The sequence below is a fragment of the Balaenoptera acutorostrata genome, chromosome 7 (genome assembly GCF_949987535.1).
Source record: "Balaenoptera acutorostrata chromosome 7, mBalAcu1.1, whole genome shotgun sequence".
NCBI lineage: Eukaryota > Metazoa > Chordata > Mammalia > Artiodactyla > Balaenopteridae > Balaenoptera > Balaenoptera acutorostrata.
In genome coordinates, this window is record NC_080070.1 from 47,384,162 (window position 1) to 47,407,798 (window position 23,637).

The 23,637-nt window shown below is 54.1% G+C and overlaps 1 protein-coding gene across 4 annotated transcripts in view; it reads left to right on the top strand.

The window, feature by feature from the left end:
• CRHR2 (corticotropin releasing hormone receptor 2) overlaps positions 1-23,089 on the top strand; it is a 45,018-nt gene extending 21,929 nt beyond the window's left edge. For 2 of the 4 annotated variants that reach the window (XM_007175250.2, XM_007175252.3), the window contains 10 exons: positions 8,217-8,302; positions 9,734-9,843; positions 10,222-10,339; positions 12,179-12,332; positions 12,858-12,918; positions 14,370-14,442; positions 19,397-19,482; positions 19,680-19,815; positions 20,244-20,285; positions 21,482-23,089. In XM_007175250.2, coding sequence (XP_007175312.2) covers positions 8,217-8,302; positions 9,734-9,843; positions 10,222-10,339; positions 12,179-12,332; positions 12,858-12,918; positions 14,370-14,442; positions 19,397-19,482; positions 19,680-19,815; positions 20,244-20,285; positions 21,482-21,622 — 1,007 coding nt within the window. In that variant the 3' untranslated portion in view covers positions 21,623-23,089. The remainder of the gene's footprint in view (positions 1-8,216; positions 8,303-9,733; positions 9,844-10,221; positions 10,340-12,178; positions 12,333-12,857; positions 12,919-14,369; positions 14,443-19,396; positions 19,483-19,679; positions 19,816-20,243; positions 20,286-21,481) is intronic. The other 2 variants (XM_007175253.3, XM_057550508.1) reach the window with 2 other exon arrangements.
• Positions 23,090-23,637: the final 548 nt, after the last annotated feature.

The window sequence follows — 23,637 nt, forward strand, 5'->3', positions numbered from 1 at the left end:
ACCATCACTGAGGGTCTGCCTGAGGGAAGGAGGAGGAAAGAGAGACAGAGCAGAAAGGACGCCCCTCTGGCCATCCAGACACCTGAGAACTTCCCAGCTGTGAGGCCTTCTGTGCTGAGTTCAGCCCTCCCCACCCCTGCTGCTTAAGGCTGGGAAATGACTGGCCCAGAGAGGAAAAGACACTTGCCCAGGGTCCCACAGAAAGCCAGGGCCCTGAATAGCCTCAGCAGGCTCTAGGAGCTCTCAGCCCACGCTCTAGCATTTTTCCACCTCTGCGTGCATGGGGCGCAGACAGCTGAGAAGTGTAACAGTGGGATCTCAGCTGTCCCTCTGCTTAAGGACCCTTCATCTCAGGGAAGACCAAAGATGCAGCCACCCGCTGCTTTCCCTCGCCCCTTCCCCAGGAATCCTCCACTTAATGTCCCGTTCCCTGTCCAGGTTCACCTTTTATTGGGTTTGTGGGTATGTTGCTTTTTCTCCACTAGCAACAAGCTCTTCAATGAGGCATAAGACCTGACCCAGCCTTCCAGGGGCTCCTGTGTTAGAGAGAGATTCTTAAAGAGAACTTTTTGCTATTTGCTCTTAAGTGAAATAGCACAGCCAAGGCTGTAGGAGTACATGGGAGGAGGTTGATTCCAAAAAAGAGGGAGAAGCAAGTTGGGAAGACTTCATGGAGGAAGTGCTGTGGAGCAGGGCCTTGAAAAATTGGGCGAGTGATGTGTCAGGTGGAAGGGAGAGTGGGAACAGAGGTGGAGAGGGAATAGGGCCGGATCATGGAGGCCTTGAATGCCAGGGCGTGGGCCTCGGTTCTGCTAGCATTAGAGCCCCAGCTGCTTGTGCATAGCGTCATGATGCAGGACTGGAGTACTCTGGAAGGATGCCGCTTGGTGTTCAGGATGTACCATCTAAATCTGAATCCGGATTGGCTGGGAACTTTGACTTTGTCCTTCCCCTCCTCTCCCTCCTGCTGTTGAGTCAGAGGCTGCAGCATCCTTCCCTGCCCACTCCCCCCAACACCCTGGCAACCCCAGAAGGGTCTGGAACCCCCAGGGCAAATCGCCACCCCCAGTGACTCTCAGGAACCACCCCAAAGGACCGCAAATGCAGTTCACCCACCTCAAACCAGGTGCCCCAGAGTCTGGCCAGAATTTCCTTTCACAGCTCCTGCAGGGGTGGGGCTGGAGGCGAGGAATAGCAGGAAGAACCCAGACCCAGCTTCAGGAGAGCTCACCTAAGTCCTGGCTGTGCCGCCATTCACTCACTGAGTGCCGGGCAGCTCCACCCCATCTAAGTCTCAATTTCCTTATCTGTGTGAAGGACACAGAAAACATCCTAACCTCATGGGGCCCCGTCACGACTAGGGGACGGCGCTGACTAGGGCTCCCCTTGCCCAGCTAGGCTATTGTCAGCAAGGGGAGGAGAGTGAGGCCTAGGGTCTGGAAGGAGGAGCAGTCGTGTCTCCGGGATCAGGTCCTTGAGGGTCCCACTCCCACCGAGGATGGTTGTCCTTCTGAGGTCGTGTGGCCTTCTGTTGTCCCCGAGAGACACCAAACTGTGTGGTCTCTGGGTGGTGTCTTGGGAGGGGGCGGTCTGTCTACACGAAGAGGGTCTGATCCCCAAAGGCCTCTGGAGAGAAGCAGCCCCTTGGCCCCCAGAGACCCCTGTGTTAACAGGAGGACTTAGGACTCTGCCAGCCAGAGATGTCTTCACCGCCCGCCCCACTCGCCCACCCCCGTCACTTCCCAGAAACGATGGTTGGGAGCCAGTTCTAATCCTGCTTGTCTCACCTTTGGGCAGGGTTTTCTCCTCTTTGGGCCCCCGTTTCTCTGTACATGGTGGGCGGTGAGCTGGGTGGGTTGTCGTGGCCCCTTCCCCTGGCATCCTGCACCCCACGGCAGCCTCTGCCGCCGGGTTCCTTCCCTCCGCTGGCTGGCGTCATGGCGACGAGCTGGTTGAGCGTTGCTAGGCAGGGCTGGAAGGAGGGAGCCGTGCGCAGTAGGGGCTGGAGCAGGGGTTGGCATCTCCTCCCACTTGCCCCTTCCCTGGGGAGGCCAGTGATCTCACACAGTGAGCTGCATTCCACTCACACCTCTTCCCTTTTTCGTGGGCCCACTGCGGTCTCCATGAATCTGCTTTGTGCCTCCCTGACTCAGTTTCCCCACTGTCTGCTGTAAGTGTGGACATTGACCCCTGCCACACCTACTCAAGGACGGAGGGGCATCATGGGTGAAAAACCCTTCAGAAATAGAGAGCCGAGGGTTTGGGGAGGTGCAGAATGGACAAGGGGGTCTGGAGAGCAGTGTCCACACGATACTGAAGACATGGGAAAGAAGTTCCCTTCTCTCATCCCAGATGTCACGAGCAGATGGCCCTGAGGAGACCCTTCCCAGCCTGATGACTGGGTTGGTGATAGCAGATTCCCAATCTCTCAACCCGGCAGGTTGGTCCTGAGCTTGGCTGAGCATCACCAGCTGCCCCCGCCAATGTGCGGTGATTAGATCAAGACGGGAAACGTTCAAGCTTAACTCAGGGAGACGCACACTGTTTGGGAAGCTCAGGGAGACTGTGCTACTGGCACCATGACTGTGCCGTGTTTCCCCAAATGGTCTCTTAACTGGAGGTGAAAAGCAATTAGTCATGCCCACAGTATCACTGCCTAGTCCAGGCAGTAGAGATTTTTCCCACAAAAGAAAAGTGACCTAAGGTGTAGGTCCCAAGCCAGACAGGAAGGAGATAGCTAGGTCTGCAGTAGTCCAACTGCAGGGGAAAGCAGTAAGGGGACTGAGGGTGGCATATCTAGCCCTTTAGGCATTTTCTGCTCTGTGGGTCCAGGCACTAAGTGGCTAGGACACTGCAGAGGTGGCACAACTGACTACATCTTCTGGAACACAGGGTAGCAGGGAGAGCCTCTCCCTTCCAGAAACACTGACTCCAGGATCTCCCATGAGAAAGTGTGTCCTGGGGGAGAGAGATCTATTTCTGCCTCTTCATTGCTGGTGACCCTGGACATGTCTCCCTCTTTGGGCCTCTTTAGACCAAATGAAGGAGAAGTTGCCTCGCCCTCTTAAATTCCCAAGGAGATGCCTGCTGACTCAGTTCCCAATTTACTTTCTTGCCTGGAATCTGGAGGGTGCTGACCACAGGTTTGCTGTTTCAGATGGACACCCCTACCCAACAAGGGTTGGACTTACAGTGTCAGCAGTTGTGGCAGCGGGGCTCAGCCTGCCCGTGGCATGAGTGTGAGACTCAAGATGCTCCTGCATGTGGGACAGTTTTGCATTTGCCATGCAGCTTGGCAGAGCCTGGGCATCCAAGGTGACAAACTATCCTCTTGGCCCATCCTGAGCCTCTCATTCTCATTTGGAGTTCCCCGGTAACCTAGACAACAGCACCACCTCGGTCCATCCTGAGCCCCTGTGTGCGCAGCTCTGTGTAGCCCTTAAGAAAGGGCCAGAGGTGACCTAGGCCTTGCCACCCCTACTCCTCAGCTAGCTGGGAAGGCATGACCCCTTTACAGAAATCAATGAGAGAACAGTACTGACCCAGCATGAGCTGAGAGAAGTGAGCAGCTGACCCTCCAGGGGCTGGAGCAATCATGGAAGCACCTGGAGGTACTAGGAATGAAGCTGGGCATTGAAGAGGGTCATGGATTATCTTGACCTTCTTGGCCTGGGTCCAGGGCTATGGGCTGAATGGGCAGCGCGGGGAGGGCCAAGTCTTAGGCGCTCTCCAAGGTCCCCCACCTGCGTTCATGGTGGGAAGTGGACAGCGGTAGCATTTTGCTGTCCGTGGTGCTGAAAGTTTCATTCCTGCACATGACCTCATCCCTTCAGTAAATATTGCTTCTGGCCCTTCCCATCAACCTGTCAGCACCCTCCCACCCTCACTTCTTGTAATCTTCTTTCCCGACAGCCAATGACCACATTGCTGCTCCTCCACCACATTGCCACTCATCCCCATGCCCAACCTGTCTCTGGCACTCTCCCCCTCATAACCACCACCAAAAAATGGTCCCTCATGGTCCCCATCTCCCATATATTGCCAGTTCGACTATCAGAGATAGAAGTGCCAACCTCGGGAGCGCTTAAAAGTGCTGTATGGATGTCTGCGGTTGTCACAATGGCTTGAGGGTACTGCTGGCAGTTAGCAGATTGAAAAGTCCCACACAACAAATACTTGACCCACCTGAGATGCCAATAGCATCACTGAGAAGCAGTTTACATTACTTTTTCTGAGTGGGGAAAATGAGGCCGAGAGGGACGGGACTTAGCCAAGGTCACTTAATCAGCCAGAGACAAAACTACAGCTAGAATTTAGGCTTCCATCTTCTCCCAGCCAGGCTCCTGGACCTCTCAGGTGACTGCCCAAATCAGAAGCTCTTGTCAAAGTGTCAGCATCTGAAAGGGACAGAGCAGATTGTAATGAGGGCTTTCAACAGGCCAGGGCCACTCTCGGGGCAGAGTCCTGGCACGCTGCAAGGGATAGAGTCCAGGCTTCCCAGACCACAGAGCTCTGGAAGAGAAGACCTTGCCTGCATCATCCAGACCCTAATGACCCTGGCAGACTACACTGCACACCATTGACATCGATCTTCGGCGGAGGCACCTGTGTTGCTGTGGTAACAGGCACCCACCTCACTACATCCATCCCCACAATTCTGGCCTGACCATCTGCCCTCAGACTCTCCGTGCCCATCTTCCTGTGGTTCCCAAGGGGGACTCTTCCTGTCTTACTTTCTCCTGTCCAAGGCTGTGCCTGAGGGCTCAGTGTCCTCATTAGCTAGCTCCCCCGAAGTGCTGGGAACATCTCTCTTCCAGTCACCTGGTACCCAGTGTCTATAGCCAGAGCCTCATTCCCAGGCATGGCTGGGCCCCCAGAGGGAAGCCCCCTCCCACCACTACATTCCACATCTCAGACCCTGCTTTCCAAGGCTTCAACAGACCTGAGTCACTTTGATTCAGCCCACGTATACTCAGTGGCTCACTCCTGAGGAGGGATCTGTTGACTCCAATATGGTTTCTTCCTACTTGTCTGTCCCCAGGGAGCTCAAGTTCAGTAACAGAGAAAAGAAGGATCAATTCTAAAGAGATGAGACTCATAGTGAGTTACGGCAAATGCTCTAAAAGAGATTTTTCTTTTTCAAACTATGTTGTACGATAGTGGGTTGTGAAGTAAATTTAGTGGGTTGTGACTAGTATTTGTATATAGAATAAATATAATTCATTAGAAAGTAATAGAAAAATATTATAGCTGTGGTCAAGATAAATTTCACTTTGTGAAACTGGATTCAGTCATGTGAGCGGTGTGTGTGTGTGTGTGTGTGTGTGTGTACTGGACTGTGAGATGAAATGGATGTGTGGCTGTAGTTCAAGGGCAATAGAGTGTGAAGACCTATGTTTCAAGAGATGGGAAGACATAGAGGAGGTGCTTAGAGGGAAAAAGAAGAGATTACTTAATACCTTGGGTGTTGGGGAAGCCTCCAGGAGGAGGTGGCATTAGAGCTGGGGGTTAAAAGATAAGTAGGAGTTTGTAGGACTGTGTCCATGAGTAGAGGGTGTCTCAAGGGGTGGTTCAGTACGGAGCTCGGTGTGTGCCAGGCCTGCTGGTGTAAATGTCAACTGCCATGTGGAGTGGTAGAGATGGGTCAGGAAAGTTCGGCTGGGGCCCGGGTGCCAAGGACCTTGAATAGCACACCAAGAAAGTTGGACTTTATTCCCAAGAGCAATAAAAAGCTGCTGATGGCTTTTATTCAGAAATCAGCATGATCACTCTGGCAGTGGGGGTAAAGGATAGAGAGTCGAGGGGGGTAAGAGATGAAGCCAGGAGGCAAGATAGGAGGGTGTTGTGCCAGTGCAAGGTGACTAGAGAGTGGGTGGAAGGGTGGGCAGGAGAGGAATGGACTCCGGAAAAAGAAAGAGGAGACAGAATCCACAGAGTTTGGTACCCCAGGGGCATTGATGTGAGGGACCAGAAAGGTCTCAGATCTGCAGCATCTCTATCCTGACCCCCTCCTTTCCACAAGCCCGCCCCATGGTCAGTACCACCACAAGATATCATACTTGGGAGATGAGTATTCTGAGGTCTTGTCCTCAGGGAGCCCCACACTGATCTGAGACACCGGACTCACCCACCTGTACAACTGAGGCCAGGTCATGAGCAAGGGCTGGAATGTGGGGCTCAGGCTGTCAGGACTGAGAGGGTTGGGGGCATTGGGAGGCTCAGGAGAAAGAGACTCGTGAGATGCAAGCAATCAAAGAGGCCTTCCTGGAGGAAGGACCTTAGCACTGACTTCAGAAAAGCTAGATAACATCTAGGAACACATTCACAGAAGATAAATTTTTCTGCCCTTTGAACCATAGCCAGGATCAGGGTCTGTCTCCCCTCACACAGGCCTGTTGAGAAGGACTCTAAATCCCCATCAGGGAGGGACTGTTCATTTTACAAAATCACCCACCCTCCCAAAATGCCTTTACATTGGTCCCGTTGGCTTCACCCCATACTCTGTCCTTAAGTTCAGTAACATCACTGACCCTATGCATCAAATTGTCTTAACACACAACATTTCTTTCTTTCTCTTAACATACAACCTGTAGTAAAACAATCCTGTAGAGGGAGAAAACCCAAGTGGGGAATTGGGTGCCATGGTCAGGGGCTAGGAGCTAGTGTCCTCACATTGGGGTCAGAGTCGGTGTCAGACCAGCATTGGCCTGACTGACTCACACTTGGGCCAGGGACCTGCCAGAGGCAGGCCTCGCTGATAGGTGACAGGCCCAGGAGGCATGAATAGGCCAGTAAAAATCCCGAATTTGAAAAATCTATAAGCTCAGAGCACCAAATTAAAAAAACAATTAGGCTAATAGAATCTCCCCCATTGTTTCTGCTCTTCTGCAAGTGCTCCTTCATAACTCCATTGCTTTTAACTCACTGTTACCTCAGCGGAAGTGGATTTTTAAAGTAACTTAATTATTTTAGAACTCATTGCTTCCAAAAACAATCTAAAGTTCCCCCTTCAGCTCTGTGACTCTGTGCTCTGTGAGCTATTTTTTTAAAATTAGCTTTATATTGTGATTCTAATGTAAGCCCAAAAGAAAAATCCACAAACAACTGCCCATTAGCCAGAGAGCAGAACGCTGGTACAAATTATCCCCAAACAATAGATCGTTTAGAATTTGTAAGTAAGCGGGGGTGGTAGGGTACATAAGACAGCGAAATGCAGAGCAGAGGCTGGCAGAGGGCTTTGGAGTTATCAGGTGTTAGGCATTCCTCTGGCTGGAAGTGATGGTGGGCTACCTGGAGAGCATGGCTTAGGAGCTAGATCTTGACAGTCAAGCTAGGATTTAAAGAAAATATGCGCCTTCCTTGAACTTCGTACATCCCCCTTCAATAAAACCCTCACTTCAGTACATCAGACACTGATGCTCTGAAATGTCTTTTCCCACATCACATTCCAACTTTAACACAGAGCCAGGTTCTCAAACATTTAGAGATCACATGGTGGTCTCCCAGGCAGCTGCAACTCAAGGTCAGCAGCACAGTCCTGTTTTCCTATATTGCTGTCATTCCTGTACCGCTACTCAGTAGCCTAGGGGTTAGGAACATAAACCCTGAAGCCAGACCTTCTGGGTTTGGATCTTCTCATCTTTGTATCCTTGGCAAGCTGCTTGATCTCCCTGTGCCTCAGTTTTCTCATCTGTAAAATGGGTTAATCTCAGTACCTACTCCATGGGGTTGCCTGAGGATTGAATGGACGAGTGTAAACAAAGCAGTTAGAAGAGGACCTGGTACAGGGCAAACACCTGCTGTATAAATAGTGACTATGATGAAAGTGGAAGTGCCGATACTGGTGGGAAAAGTATGGATCTCATGAGCATAAAATGATTGGGATTAGGATGGAAACTCTTCGGCATGCTGAAAGCAGTGAATCTTCAACCACATCCCAGGGCTCACAGTGGGGTTCAGTTTCAAACAAAATTAAAGGAAGTGTACAAAATGCTAGTCAAAAATTGTATCAAAAATGGGTTTTATCATGCCTTTTAGCTACCATGAGTGGTAAGGCTTTTGTGCACTTTTCACATGAATGACTTTCACGTGAACGTTCAGACGTGTATCCCGGCCTAGAGAGGCTGAGACATAGGGACCTTATCCTGTGGGCACCAGGGAGCCAGGGAGTGTTCTTGAGGAGGGGAGTGACCCGCCTCTTGGTGCATCTTTTGTAGGGAATGCCTACCGAGAGTGCTTGGAGAATGGGACCTGGGCCTCACGGATCAACTACTCACAGTGTGAGCCCATTTTGGATGATAAGGTGAGTGGCTCCCACCTGCCTCACCCCTGGTCCTGTACAGGTAGTAGGACTCAGATTGAGCACAGAGGATGCCAAGGGTGGCAGAACCAGTCCTGTGTCACCCACCCACCCCTTTCTTGCACCTCTTGCCCTCACCCTATGTCCTGCCCTGTGCTCAGTGACATTGTGGTGGGGTAGAGAAGGGGACGTGGAGGCCCACCTTCAGGAGAGCTCAGCTGGCAGAGGACACCAGCAAGGTGGCACATGACACAAGAAGGGGATGACCCTGTAACCACTGCCCCAACATCTAACAGGCAGTGTGACTTCCTTCCTCCTCTGGGCCTCAGTTTCCCCATCTGGCATTCTGATTCTATGACTCCACATGGAAACAAGTGCAGCCCCCAGAAGGGCAGTCCCCACGGGAAGCTGGGTCCCACTCAGACCTCACCAGCCCCCCTTGCTCTGGTGCTGGATTCCGTGTTATCTGCGGTGCCAACCTCCTTCCTCTTGAAGCTTCGCCTCATTCCTGACCCCAAATGATACATCCCACCCCCATCCCTCTCCTCTTTTGCCCATTACAGCCCCCAGTGGGGCTGAAACTTTTCCCCAAAAGAAGTCCAAGTTCAGAGGAAAAACACTTGTCTGCCCTGAGAAAGTGATTCTACAAAATGTGAGCCAAAGGGGGTCTGCAGTGAGGGCCACAAGAGTGACAAGTGGGACGGGTCATAAAGGAGAGAAAGAGGTCCCCTCCTGCCCTCTGCCCTCACCTCTTCATCTCACAACCCCTCTGAGCAGTGGCAAACCAAAGTGGGTATAGGGTGGCGGGATAGTCTGCCCTGGCAGGAAGGAGTATTTTATCATTGCCTCTGTTAAGAATTGCCAGCATGTGGTGATAGTAAAAAGAGGACTGATTTTATTTGGTCTTAATATTGCTCTTAAAATGTCTACAGATAAGGTACCCCCTCACTGCTGCACCCGGGGCAGACTGATCCCAAGGCACCCCCAGACCTGCCATAGGTCGCTGCTTCTGAGACAGGAGGACGGGTTGGCTCCATTGTACGGATATCAAAACAGAGTCCCAGAGATATAAATCAATGCACCCTCAGTAGCTCAGCCCATTAGGGTGTGAGCTGAGATGAAACACAGGTGTAGCAACTCCCACTCCAGAATTAAAAAGAAAATAGAATCTACATACCCACAGCTCTGGCATAACTCAGAATACATTGTGTTCAAATCTGCCCTCCAATTGCACAGGAGACACCTGACCACAGCCATTTATACCAAGAGCCACGCAGGGCCGACAGGAGAGAGCTCTGGGTGCCGGGTGTGGTGGTGACCCTTGGAGCCTCTTCTGCCCCCAGGGTCAGGACGCACAGGGTGGCCATTGCTAGAGTGCCTGGGCCACCCTCCACATGCCCCAGGCCTCTGTCTGTCCGTTGTCTGTCTGTCCAGCAGAGGAAGTATGACCTGCACTACCGCGTCGCGCTCATTGTCAACTACCTGGGCCACTGCGTGTCTGTGGCGGCCCTCGTGGCTGCCTTCCTGCTTTTCCTGGCCCTGCGGTGAGTCCACCCCGCCCCTGCTTTTTCTCTGCCCTCCTCCCACGGCACCCCCCTTCACCTCTCCCATTTTCAGCTCCTCTCCGGGGTCCCTGGAGCCAACGGACAAAAGGGGCTTAGGGAGGTGCCTGGGCACTGACCGCTGGCAGGCATGCAGGAGGCAAAAAGGGAGCCAGCTCTGGGAGACCCAACCATGGTCACCACGAATGGGAATTTGGCTCCTGGTGCAGCCCTGCCTTCACTCCAGGCTGAGCCTCTACCTCGCCTGAGGAGGGGGTGGCAGGGGGCGCAGGCCCAGCTGACCCCTGACCCCTGCCCCAACTGAGCTCTGAGCCCAGGTGCAGCCTGTCCCGGCTGACCCCTGACCTGGTCCTCCCACAGGAGCATCCGCTGTCTGCGGAACGTGATTCACTGGAACCTTATCACCACATTTATCCTGCGAAATGTCATGTGGTTCCTGCTGCAGCTCATCGACCATGAAGTGCATGAGAGCAATGAGGTCTCTGGGGAGAGGTTTGGGGCCGGACCTGGGGGGCTCTGGGCTCTAGGGGCCCCCATCTCTCTTGCCCAGTCCTCGCGTGCAGACCCGAACCTGAGCTCACCTGCACCCAATCATTGTCCTTCCAGAGCCAGGGGTGGGGGAATGGGGCTCCAGGCCGGGGTCTGGGGAGCGGCACAAACCTGACACCAGACTTTGGTTTATCCTGTTCCACTCCCCATCTTGTGACTTCAGCACCTCCCAAAGATTCCTTAGAGAAAAGGAGGCTGAAATTAACCTCTATGGAGCTTTAGATCAATTCATTCCAATGAGAGACCTGTAGGGATTTCGCCCCCATTATACAGACATGGAAACTGAGGCTCAGGGAGGTTAGATGACGCTGTAATGATGCCTCTACATCTGGGCCACCAGGATCTTGAGCAGGCCAACCCGTTAGCTGCCCACAGTGGATTTGTGTCAACCACTGTTGTACTGTGTCCAAGTCATAAAACCAGAGCCCAGAGTGGAGCCGTGCACAGAGCTCTTTGGCCCACCATTAGAGACTGCTCAATACATGGTCTTTGGATGGTTAGACCTGAGCACACACCCAGCCTGGTTTGACGCTTCACTTGGCCCCATGTTGAGCCCTGCCTCAGCACCAACGGAATTCAGTCAGTTTGGGGCGCCCTGCAGCCCATTGTTGGCTTGTACTGACAAGGCATCATTAACTTGGAGAAAAAACAAGATTGGGAGGAGGGGATCTTTCGCATTCCACCTCAGCAGGACTTTCTCAGAACAGAGGAGACAGATGGCCGCATGGGGCCCAAGATCAGGGCTGGGACCATGGAGGAAAGTCACGGAGGCTGTGATCAGCTCAGCTGATTGATTATCTGACAGCCCGGCTGTTAGAGCCGGACAGAGTGGCGCTGAGCTGTCCAAGGGGACAGTCCGCTCCCCATCACAGGGCTCCTCTAACCACCAATCCCCACATCCTCAGCTCTGAGGGTGCCCTGGGAAAGATGGCCAGGTAGGATCAGCTGAGAAGAGCTCTGGCCTGAGGCCAGACCTGGCCGTGGCCCACGGTGGCTCTGGGCAGGCTTGTCCCCTGAGGGAGGGGTAGTAGCCCTGCTCAGAGGGACAGGGACAAATTCCCCTCAGCTGAGAAGGCAAATGGCACCAACATTGATTTCTTGGCACCTGCCTTTGCCACCTCCATCTTCTTGAACCAACCTGCAAGGTGGGATTATTCTTTTCTCTGCAGCACAGTGAGGTTCAGAGAGGTATGGCCAGTTGCCAGAGGTCCCGGTGTAAGGAAGTCTCCCTCCAGAGATGGCTGTGATCACACTAAGCCCAGAATCTCCTAAACCCAGAGATTTGGGAGGATCACCTCCACCGCTAAAGCTCACCTTCACAGACCCCATACTAGTTCAATAACAATTTTCTTTTAATTGACTCACTAATTTTTTTCTACATGAAATTTCATAGTCCATCCCGAAATGGAAACCAGTCTGACTCGCTGTGAATTGAAGGTGACTCTCAAAAAAAAGTGACGGTGAAACACGACAGTGCTGTTCGATTCTAGCCTCTCCCTGCAGAAAACTCAGAGCCAGACTCCCTCTTTCTTTTATGAAAAAGGAGATTAGAAAACAGTGGGGAGAAGTCAGACCCCCTGGTACCAGGGGAGCCTGGCACTTTCTGAAAAAGTGAAAGAGAAAGGATGAAGCGTCCCAGAATGAGATTCGAGGGCGTTTAATGCCATGTCCATGACCCAACTCAAACGACCTCCCCTCCATCAGCGCCCAAGCTGTGCACTTGGGCCTTGGCCCCAGGCAGCCACTGACTGCTGCCTGCCCCGTGCAGGTCTGGTGCCGCTGCATCACCACCAGCTTCAACTACTTTGTGGTGACTAACTTCTTCTGGATGTTCGTGGAGGGCTGCTACCTGCACACGGCCATCGTCATGACCTACTCCACCGATCGCCTGCGCAAGCGGCTCTTCCTCTTCATTGGATGGTGTGAGGGTCCTGGGGGGACCTGCAGGGTCTAGTGGGGAGAGGGTACTGCTGACAGGGTCACCTCCCTTCATCTTGGGTCCAAGGATGGGACCACATTCCTGTCTACCATCCCCAGGACAGTCCGAGGATGCAGCCACTCCCCTCCATGCTGGAGAGGAAGAAGCAAATAGTCCCTCTGAAAGGACGGTCCACAAATAGCCTTCCTCTTCTTGCCTGGAATGGCCAATCCAAAGACCTTTGTCTCTGGTTTCAACAGAAAAGCTGGCCAGTTCCACTTCTCTATCAAAAAAATCTCAGAAAATCATGCTGTCCCCTCATCTCTCTGACCTGCTTGGAGGGAATGGCTGAGAGGGAGGGATGGGGGCAGGGGTCTAGGGACAGGGCCCCTCAAGGTCATGGATGGCCTGCCATTAGATGATTGGAAACAAGATCCTAGCCCTTTGTGGTCCCCCCCACACTGTGTTCTACAAGAGGGGCTCCTGACCATCTGTCTGTCCACTGCAGCTGTGTCTGTCCTTCTTTCAGGCGTCCCCTGCCCCATCATCATTGCCTGGGCCATTGGCAAACTCTACTATGAGAATGAACAGTAAGTAAGGACAGGCCAGCCATGGGGCTCAGAGGGATGTTAGGACAGGTCAGCCACGGGGCAAGAATTGCAGCCACGCCAGGACAGTTCACTTTTCCATTGTCCTTAAATTGAGAAAATTTCCTTGGCATCCAGAGGTACTCATGTGATAGGTGTCAAGTCACCTTTGTTGAATTGAGTTAGGAATCGTGGTTCCTTTAAGCACCCAATGCACGACCCGCTTAGCCTTTGGTAAGGCCTCCTCCTGGAGTTGGATGCGGCAAGTCTGGCTCCAGGCTTTCAGCTCAGAGCACCTCCAACTGTGGCATTGAGCCTCTCACAGATGCCCGGGCCAGGCCAGTGGAAGCTTGTTTTATTCTGGCATCCCAGTCTCTTCCTGGGGTGCAGTGTTTCACTCTGGGACCCTCTCTGCACTAGAGACTTTGAAATACTCAACCTCAGCCCAGATGATGGCAATTCTGCCTGCAGGTCAGCCAGGGAACGGCGGGGAAGTTGGGTGCCACCAGCTGAGAAAAGAGGGGACAGGAACGTCAGTCTCTATACAAATATTCAAGGGGTCTCTGAGGATGGAGAGAGCAGATGGGATTTGGGAGCAGGGGGCAGGAATGGCGTGGGTTCTAAGAGCCCAACATTAGGAAGAGCTCCTAACGATAAAAGCTGCCCAAGAGTGAGAGGGCTGCTTTGAGAGGTAGTGAGCTTTCCATCAAAGGGGGTGTTCAAGCAAAGAAAAAAAAAAACAGCGCTGGGAGGCTGCAGGGGAGAATCCTACCTGAGGCAATGTGTACTGGCTGACCTCTGAAGTTGCAGAAGACACAGAATTTCCTAAAGTCTCTGGGGCCCTTTCTGAGGTCCAGTAGGAGTTGCTGGCAGAGCCAGACTGGGTCCTGGGCCAGCCCTTCCCCCAGACCCTGAAGCTTCTTCACCCCCAGCATCCCCAAAGAATAACCAAGCCTCTAATAGCAGCAAGCCTCCTTCCCTGGGTGAATGAGGCCAGGGATCGGGCTAGGAGAAGGTTCCCGCCTCCACATCTGCTGCTTGGTGCGTCTGAGTGCCTGGCACGAGGATAGGCGGGTTCCAAGCAATGCGGGAACAGGTGGTACAGGCGGTTGGGCCCTGGCCAGCGAGGGGGAGCCCAGCTCTCCATTCATGAGCCTCCTGCATGTCCAGCCCTGGGCCCAGCATCCTGGGATGGGGTGAGTGAGCAAGGAGGAGGAGAAGGAGACCCAGGGCCTGCCTCAGTCTGCCTGGGGAGACCAGACCCTCCATGTAGGGCAAAAGGCAGCCCAGGTATGAGCCAGGGTGGTCGGCTGTCCACCCAGGCTTCGGGGGAAGGAGCAGCCATGGAGACTGGATCTCAGAAAGAGTCAAGCCAGAGGACCTTGGCCCCGAGGCTGCAGTGGTCCCCGGGGCTGTGGTTCAGCAGGCCACTTACAGCCACTCCATCTTTGCAGGTGCTGGTTTGGCAAGGAGCCCGGCGACCTGGTGGACTACATCTACCAGGGCCCCATCATCCTCGTGCTCTTGGTAGGTCCTCAGTGGGAAGTGGGACAGGGCTGGGCACCAGGAGGACAGCAGAGGACCCACCCAGCAGAGATGCTGGGGAGGGACAGGGTCTGGATCGGCCCCCCCGCACGCAGTCTGTATGCACTACCCCGCTGCCTGGCATCCCGCTCCCGGCTCTCCCTTCCTCACGCTCCATGCCCTGATGCAGCCCCCTCCCCTCTCTGGCCCTCAGGTTCTTTCTCTGGGCGGAGAAAATCTGACTGGCAGATTTCTAGTGCCTCCGACATCTGACATCCCCTTGCCAGGTACAAGCCAGGCAAGGGGGCAGCTGGTGGCAAGAGAAGGGTCCACGGGATTCTGTTCAGCCCAGACCTACATCTCCTTCTACCTGCAGCGACCCCCTCCAGGGCCCAGCCCACCGCCCCCAGCCTGGAGCAGTGGGACGAATGAAGTGTAATGAGCAATTATTCCTTATCCAGCTCCCCGCCCTTTGCCAAATGTATTAACATCTAGGGTATAATTGCCGCCCTGTCTCTAAACCACAAGAAGCTTTAATTAAGGTAGAGTTTAAGTAGAGGCTGCATTCTGCAAGAAAAACGAACCCATTATATATCATACAAAAAAAAAAAAACATACAAAAAAGCACCATAAGAAATTGGCACTTACATAAGACTTATTTCAGGCTTGTTAATTTCAGGCTCCTGTATGTACCACCTTCCTTAAAGGGCCACCTGCTCCCTGTGGGAAGCTTGAGAGGGAGCACGACCCTGCTCTTGCACACAGCAGGTGCCTAATGGGGGTTTCTTTGGTCTACCATGGAGACAATGACTCTTTATCTCTTTTTATTTCCTTACTCTCCTCCCTTTTGTAACTTCCTCAGGGATTCATTTGACCCCCCATCTTTGGAGTGTCCTTGATGTATATGAACCGGAGATGACTAGGAAGGTTTTTTTACCCACTGCCTGAAATTCCACCATCAGGGCTCCATTCATTTCAGAGATAGAAGCCAGTCCTTGTCAGCAGTCAGAGGGGGGAATCATTGTCCTTGGAGTCCTAGATGCGATGAGTCACTGATTCCCCCCTCCACCAGTGTGAACGGAAACCCCGTGAGACCCATCCCCTCCCTGCCAGCTGCTGAGAGCCCATCCTGGAGGGAGAGGGCTTCTGATGAGCCTGGGACTCAGCCAAGGAAGGCTGGCTTGGGTGGGAAGCGAGCCCCCTCTGCAAAGATGTTGGACAGCAGTGAGGAAATGAACAGAGAAGGGGGACAGGCTTGGAAGGCCCAGTGACAATACCCAACTCCCGCCTCCTCTCCATGCCCCCTTCTTCGGTTCCACCCTCACCAAGAGCCCCGTGCTTGTCTTTCCCTTTGGACCCGGCCCACACCCAGCTATATGCATGGACAGGGCTTCCAGGTTCCAAGCTCAGCCCTTCCAGAAGCTCTGTCTTTATTACTTCCAATCCTCACATCCTCGATGCCTGGAAGTAGGGATGGTGCTCCCCGTTTCACAGATTAAGAACCTGGGAGATGAAACAGCTGCCCAAGGTCATCACTAATAGCTAGCTGAGCTGAGACTGGATCCCGCCATCCTTTCCTTTGGATACCCTGCCACCCCTGGCCTCCCCCAGTGGTCCACAGCTGTCTGAGAGACCCGTGCTCATTTCTGGGTTCTGGGAAGTGAGTTGGCTGGCTGGGTTTGCAGGAGGCTGTTGTCACTGTTGTTGGCGTGGGAAAGGCATGAGCTCAGTGCTTTCCATGAGTATTTGAACCTGTGTCAACCTTCCCAGACAGGCTCCGTGGCTATCCCCACTGGACGGACAAGGAAGCAGAGCTCAGAAAGGTTAATTAAGTAATTTTCCCAAGGCCACGCAGATGCCAATTGGAATAGCTGGAATTAGAGCCATGCGACAAGGACTTGGCGCCAGATGTTCATGTGGGATGTGGTCCCCGGAAACACAACGAGGGGTGGGAGTAGAAGACAAGGAAGGGAGGAAACCAATAAAGGTTAAGCGATGAGCAGGCTTCCCTGGGGCAACACGTAGAAGAGTCTCAGAACTGACCCCTAGTCAGGAAGCTGGGTTACTTACCCATACGCTTCATGCCCCATCAGTGGAGGTTGTCCTGGGGACCTTGAATCCCCACATTTCCAGCTCCCCTCTCCCCATTTTCAGGCTGAGCTAGCTCCCCTGGCACCAGAGAAAGCCCCAAGCTGAGAACTGTCCCCTGCAGCTACAGGTGAATGATGTGTGGCACATGAGGTCTGTCCGGTGAAAGCCTTGGCTCTTTGTTCCACGGGTGGTGTCTTCCCCAGCAATATCCCGGCTGCCCCTGTTCCAAATGCAGCTCCCAGGGCCTCCACCTGCCACTGGGAATCTCTGGGGTGTGTCCAAGAGCTGCATTTGGAACAAGCGCCTTTGATGTGCATACTCTAGTGGGAGAACCCTGGTGTCCAGGGGCCTTGTGAGCAGGGATGTGAGTTGTCTGGGCTTTCTCTGCGGCCCAGCCAGGGCCCTGAACGCAGTAGGACTCAGGACTTGGGCCTTTGAGACTCACCAGGCTCCACAGATCCAGGTGGGCAAGCAGGCTAGCTATGTCGCTGGACTTGGTGAATGTGCGCTACAGGAAGCTGAGGCTGGGAGAGGTGGGGAGAGGGAGCTGAGATGTGATGGCAGCACCCCAGTACCCAGAGCTGGAGGGGAGCGGAGGACACCCCCAAGGGCTGGGTTTACCTCTCCCAGCCTGGGTTTAAAGGACAGGAGGAACCGTGTCTGAAGCCAAGGAGGAAGAGATGTCAGTCCTCCTTCCTCCCTCCCTGCCCGCCTTTGCACATGCGCAGACAGGGAGGGTTTGGAAACCAGGTGGGAGGGCGGTGTCAGCGGCTCCCTGGGGAAGGGAGGAGGGTGCCTGCAGTGAAGTGAGGTGGAGAAGATGCTGTAAAGGGGGAGGCTGGGAACCAAGCTCATAAGGAAAGAGTGACTTTGGGGCTGCACAGACCAGCCTGAGGTGGGGTGAGAGCAGCATGACCAACTCCTGCCTAGGGTGAGCAGAGGGGATAAGGCCTTGTCTCCCAGACCCTCCACACCAGCCCCTGTCCCTGCTCTTGCCTCAGCACATGGAACAGCGCCCTGTAGCCCAGAGGTGCTCAGCAATTGCTTGTTGACTAGATGGATGGGGGGTTGGATGGTTAGTGGATGTATGTACGTTACCTGTTGAGTGAGTGGGTGAGTGGGTGGGTGGGTAGATAAACTGATGAATGGAATGTTTAGTAGATGTTTAGATGGATGGATGGATGTTACACATTAAATAAGTGGGTGGGTGGGTAGATAAAATAATGAATGGATGGTTGAGTAATATTTGGATGGATGGATGGATTAATGGGTGGATGGATAGATGGATAAGAGTGGGTGGATAACTGAGTGAATTGGTTAGTGGGTTTATGGACGATTAGTGAGTAAGATTTAATGCAGGGAAATGTAGAAGAAATGAGAATATATTTTGACTCCAACAACCTCTATTCTCACAGAAGTCATGAAGAATTGGAAAAGGTCAAGTATTTTGTATCACTTGTATGAGAAAATTAGGATCGGTCTATGTGTTAAAGTGACCTCATGATCCAAGGGAATAGACCAGAAACCCAGGAGCTGGAAATTAGATAGGCCTTAAGAGGAGGCAAGGTGCGGCAGGCCGTGGGCAGCCCTGGCTGAACGCTTCCACCACCCCTCACCCTGGGTTCACCAGGCTGTGCCGCTGTGGTCACTGGAGCAGCAGGCCGTGGCTGAGGAGGGAGCTCCCCAGGGCCCCAGAGCATCCTCAAGCTTAGGGGCGATCCAGAGGCCACAGGGATGTGTGTCCTGTGATATCTGCCTGTGTCCCCAGGCCTCAGAACTTAGGAGGCTCCAGAAATGACGGAGTCTCAGGACCAGTACTTGGGAGGGGTGTGTGTGTGTGTGCATAAACACACGCACATACTCAGACATGTGCACACACGTGAGCCAGCAGACACCCCTGGGCTAATATGTATCTCCTTCTGACCCATGGGTACTCTCCTGTGAGAGATCCCCAGGGTGTTAGGCATACAACACTCACTTTCCTGTCTACTCGCACTTGGAGATGGATGAAGAGAGAGACAGGTGTGTCCGTGTCCCCAGGTCCACACTCACACAGGAACGCACCAAGGCAAACACACAAGCACAGAGCACAGACCCACGGGGAGCACTGAGAGGGCAGCACACGGGCACACAGACAAGCCGACACGGGTTAACAGGACACTTGCACACCCACAGAGACCCCATGCAGCACAGGGCTGCCCCGGGAGGCCACATGGGCAGTTCCCGGGGAGAGGCTGGGAGCGGCAGGCTCCGATGCTGAGAGAAGGCCCAGAATGAAGATAAATGAGGCCCTTCCAGGAGCCAGCTGCTGGAGTCAGCCCAGCAGCCTGTTCATCTCCATTGCCTCAGGCGTGTCTGCGAAGAATCTAGAGATTTCCTGGGTGCAGGGGATGAATGGTGAGAGATTAATCACTCCTCCCAGCAAGTGAGTTATTAATCACTCCATCTGGCCGGGTCTGCTCCACCAGGGCAGGGCTGTCCTCTGTCCAAAGGGCCTCAGGGAGACCCTCAGTTGACAAGTGGGGTCCCTGCAGCAGCAGCGGGGGCGGGCCGGGCAGAGCTCCAGGCGCCTCAGGAAGGAGTGACCTTTGCGCCCTTGTGCACTGCCTCCAAGGCTGCTTTTCCTCCCTCGGGTCAGGGTGTGGAGAAGCAGGCTCTGGAGCCCTCAGGTGACAGGGGACCCGGCAAGTGGGGTACCTGCCTGCCCCGGTGAGGGAGGCGCAGAGGCCTTGGGACCCCAGGCAGGTGCTGGGGTGAGTGGGGTGGGACGTGGATTCTCAGTGGGTTCCAGGGGAGGCGGCTGTCTCTCCGCTCATCCCCACCTCGTGGTCCTTCCTTTTTCCCTCTCTGCCCCCTGTCCCTCCAGATCAATTTTGTATTTCTGTTCAACATCGTCAGGATCCTAATGACAAAGTTACGGGCATCCACCACATCGGAGACGATCCAGTACAGGTGAGTGATGGGTGCCTTGACCCTCAGCAGGGGAGGAATGAGGAGGCCATCTGGGCCATTTCCCTGCCTCTGGGCAGGGCCCTCTGAGTCCTCACCCAGGGCCCTCGCTCAGGCTCCCAGAAGAAATGCCAGCGAGTGAGGCCCCACCTGCCTCAGGGGCTCAGATGGGTCTTGTCACCCTTCCCCCCCCTCCCCAGGAAGGCGGTGAAGGCCACCCTGGTTCTCTTGCCCCTTCTGGGCATCACCTACATGCTCTTCTTCGTCAACCCTGGGGAGGACGAGCTGTCACAGATCGTGTTCATCTATTTCAACTCCTTCCTGCAGTCGTTCCAGGTGGGGCACGTAGTGGGATGCGGCCACAGTGAGCGCCCCTGACCTGGCGTGCTCAGGCACCCGTGCCCTCGCTGGCATGGTTCAGTTCGTATGCACTGAAATACAAGCACGTGCACACCCTGAACCCAGGCCCTGGCCCCGTCACTCCCACGCCAGGGCCCAGGCGGGCCCACCCCCGACTGGGTCAGGGTCACCCTAGCCTGCACCTCCTGCAGGCCCAGCCCCTGCTCTGAGGACTCATGGCAGCCTGTCACTCGTGGAGGACCCCGGTACACCTGCTCCACGATGGGGGTGCCTACCCAGCTCTGAGCCTCCGGGGTCCTGAGTCAGAGTGTTCCCCCAGTCATCCTGTCCCCTCTCCACCCCCCGACCCCCCAGGCAGAGTGGCTCCCTGAGCAGGTCACTGACCTCTCCCTCTTCCTTCCCAGGGTTTCTTTGTGTCTGTCTTCTACTGCTTCTTCAATGGAGAGGTATGACACCAGGCCCGGGAGGCCTGTCCTCAGAACCCACTCCAGGGAAGTTTGAGGGGAGCCCCTCAGCCTTTTGGGCATCCCTGGCTCTGCTCAGCTCTGCTCTGGAGAAGGGAGGGGAAGTGTGGAGAAACCACCCAGCTTTGGGGAGACAGGAATCCTGCCTGAGGGACTCCAGCCAGTTTAGAAGGTTGACTCTGCAGGTCAGAAACGATATACTGACTCTCCCCATTGCACTCGGAGAGCTGGGTGGGCAGGAGCCCAGGCCACAGGGGCTCACAGAAGAAGGAAGCCAGAACACAGGTGATGACAGGAGTGCGCTTTCCAGGAGCAAGTCAGGTGTGAGCCATGCATCCGGGCCTTTATGGACCCAGGGAGCAGAAAGACCCCAGCGCATCCCTTCCTGTCCCCTACCGCCGCAGAGAAGGCCACACGCCTTTGGGTGGGCTCCAGGGAGCCAGGCTCTGGTGAAGCTTGGTTAGCTTACAAGGCCCAGAATCCCAGCGCGGCGGACTTGGGGGAGATGTTCACTCAGGCTTGTGGCGGGTGAGGACACACAGTGGGTGCTGGGGCAAAGAGCAGACACCGTCCCAGGGCCCGAGAGCTTCCAAACACCCCAGACGAATGCCAGTGCCATCCTGAGTCCTCTTCACCTGCCCGTGCACAGGGCAATGGTGGGGTCTGCATGCCTGGGTCTCTGTCAATTAAAGCAGACCCCAGATAGGAAAGTCCAACAGTGGAGACCGGCATGTGCTGGAGGGCAGGGAGAGAAGGAACCACTAAAGCAAGCAAACAATGAATGCTTATGGAACAGTTATTCTGTTCAACCGTGTGCCAGGCTAGCATGTGGGGGACATGATCCAGTTTGCAGAAAAAATTCTTCCACTGCAATACAAATGAGAATAGAACAGCACCAGTGACGGTCAGGTCTTGAAGTGACTAGCTCTCCATCTCAGCTGCGTGCTGTGGTAAGCAATGCAGGTCTTTCAGGAGGTAGAGGAGGTCAGGGCTGCAGAGGAGGTGAGAAGGACCCTGCTTTTGGAAACAGCCGGTCCCTGGATGTGAGGGTGGCAGTCAGGGGGGGCCATCCCAGCCTCCCTTGATGGCCCTGCAAGGGGCAGGGAGCAGGGGAGAGGACTGGCCGGGACCCAGGATTGGCCTCCACAGGCCCAGTTGAGCCTCCTCCTCCCCCGCAGGTGCGCTCGGCTGTGAGGAAGAAGTGGCACCGCTGGCAGGACCATCACTCCCTCCGAGTCCCCGTGGCCCGGGCCGTGTCCATCCCCACGTCCCCCACGCGGATCAGCTTCCACAGCATCAAGCAGACGGCCGCTGTATGAGCCCTCCATACCCTCACCTCGCCCATCACTCCACCGTCGGGGCGGCCTCCCCATCCTCCTCCAGCACCTTTCTCTGGGTTCTCCTGGCTGCGCAGGATCTGATGGGGACAGAGGGAGGGGGGAGACAGCTCTCCAGGCCGGCAGGAGGGAGGCTATGCAGCAGCACGAGGGGCTCCCGGGAACCAGGGCCAGCTGGACCCCAAGTCTCAGTGCGAGAGGGAGCTGAGCCGAGAAGTCACGGGAACCCCCGGGGGAGAGTGGGTCACAGATCTTCAGGCGTTGCCCACACCAGCCTCTCTGGCTGGATCCTCACTGTCTCCCTGTTCACAGATGAGGAAACTGAGGCCCAGAGCCAGGGAGGGGCTCCCCAGGTCACACAGCTAGTTCATGACAGACCTGGGGCTCCTTTGCCCCACTCACGGCAAGGGTCTTCCCACCAGCGGCGGGTGATGGTTGGTCCCACCCCCTGCCTTCTGCCTCTAAGTTCTGTGGCGCCCTCTGCAGTTGGAGGGAGGCACAGCAGCTGGAGTAAGAGATTCATTCCACTGGCTTCGTCCCAGGGACTCTCACTTAGAGAAGCCTCACCTACACCCCATCCTCCTGCCCCTCGGACCCTTGGAAGGATGCTGCCTCCTTTGCTGAGAGCCCTCTTCTCAGCCTAGTCCACCGATTCAGGGCCTTGGGGAGGGGCAGGTGGGGAGGAAGACGTTGCCAGGGCAGCCACACACGCTTAGACCAACCAGGTACACGGTGTAGGACGAACGGGGAGGAGACGCCTGGGGGACGACAGGCTGGGAGAAGGAGTAGGGTAGAAATAGCAGAAACCAAAGTACGTCTTAGGTGACTGGAACTAATCCCTCAGCGCACACCTGAGCCTGGGCTTCAGCCTCCCCTTCAGAAACAACATCACTGTCTGTGAAATAAACTGTGCCTCTGTGGAAATGCGGCCTCCCCTCAGGTTTGAAGGTGTGCTGTGGGCCAAGGATGCTGGGCTGGGTCCATCATCATTTGCAGAGGCTCTCACCCTGGCCTGGGGCCGGTTTTCCCTCTCCACCTGTGCCTGCAGGTCTGTCCCTTATCGTTTGCCCAGGCCAATAGCTGCCCCTCCTCCCCAGCTGAAGGCAGTTTAAATTCAGCGTGAAGGAAAGGCCCAGCTCCCCCAGCAGGCCATGGCCCGTTCCTGTTCTGGAATCTGGAGGGAAATGTAGAGCAGCTCCCCGCCCCCCCACTGCAGTCTCCGGGAGCCACAACCAGGGCCATCTCCATCTTGGCCTCCATCCACCCTTCCCTCCAGGAGAAGGTGGGAGGCAGGGGGCCGGAGGGGCCCTCAGGCTGGGGTTCAAAAGGGCTTTTGCTCTAGGTATGCCGCCTCCCCCATTTTTAAAAAATTATGTATCCCATCTTGCACATTTTTAAGTTGACATCTAATATTTTTCACATAAGTTTTAAGACTTGTGAGGGATGTGATTTCTGGCATTTGGTAAATATTTACATTTTAAAATAAAACTGCCATGACCCTTTAAAGTACATCTTATGAAATCCAGACACAGCAGTGATTTAATACTCTCATCTATTTAAAAACAAAAAAACAAAACCCACAACCTACTCTTTAACAGTTGGAAATTTTAGGTTGTTCCTTTTCTCTTTGAGCCTATATTTTCATTCCATTCCCCCTACAGAATTGTTTTTGCTAATGCAGCATTTTTTACGGTTGCAAGTTTTTTATCGCTCACCTTATCATACTTCTCTGCCACAAATATATATTTAGAAATCGGAATTGAAATAATTTCCTGTGACCAAAGATTCTAAGAGTTTTTTAGAAATTCTTCTGGATTGAGTTATTACAACTAATTTTTGGTATAAAATATAATGTACAGTTGATTAAAACAACATAGATACTAAAAATTTTTATAAGTAATTGTTAAACCTAAAAAGGAAAATACTGAAAGGAAAATTGTTAAATCTAAAAAGGAAAATACTGAAAACACATCTTAGTGAAACAGATAAATTAATTA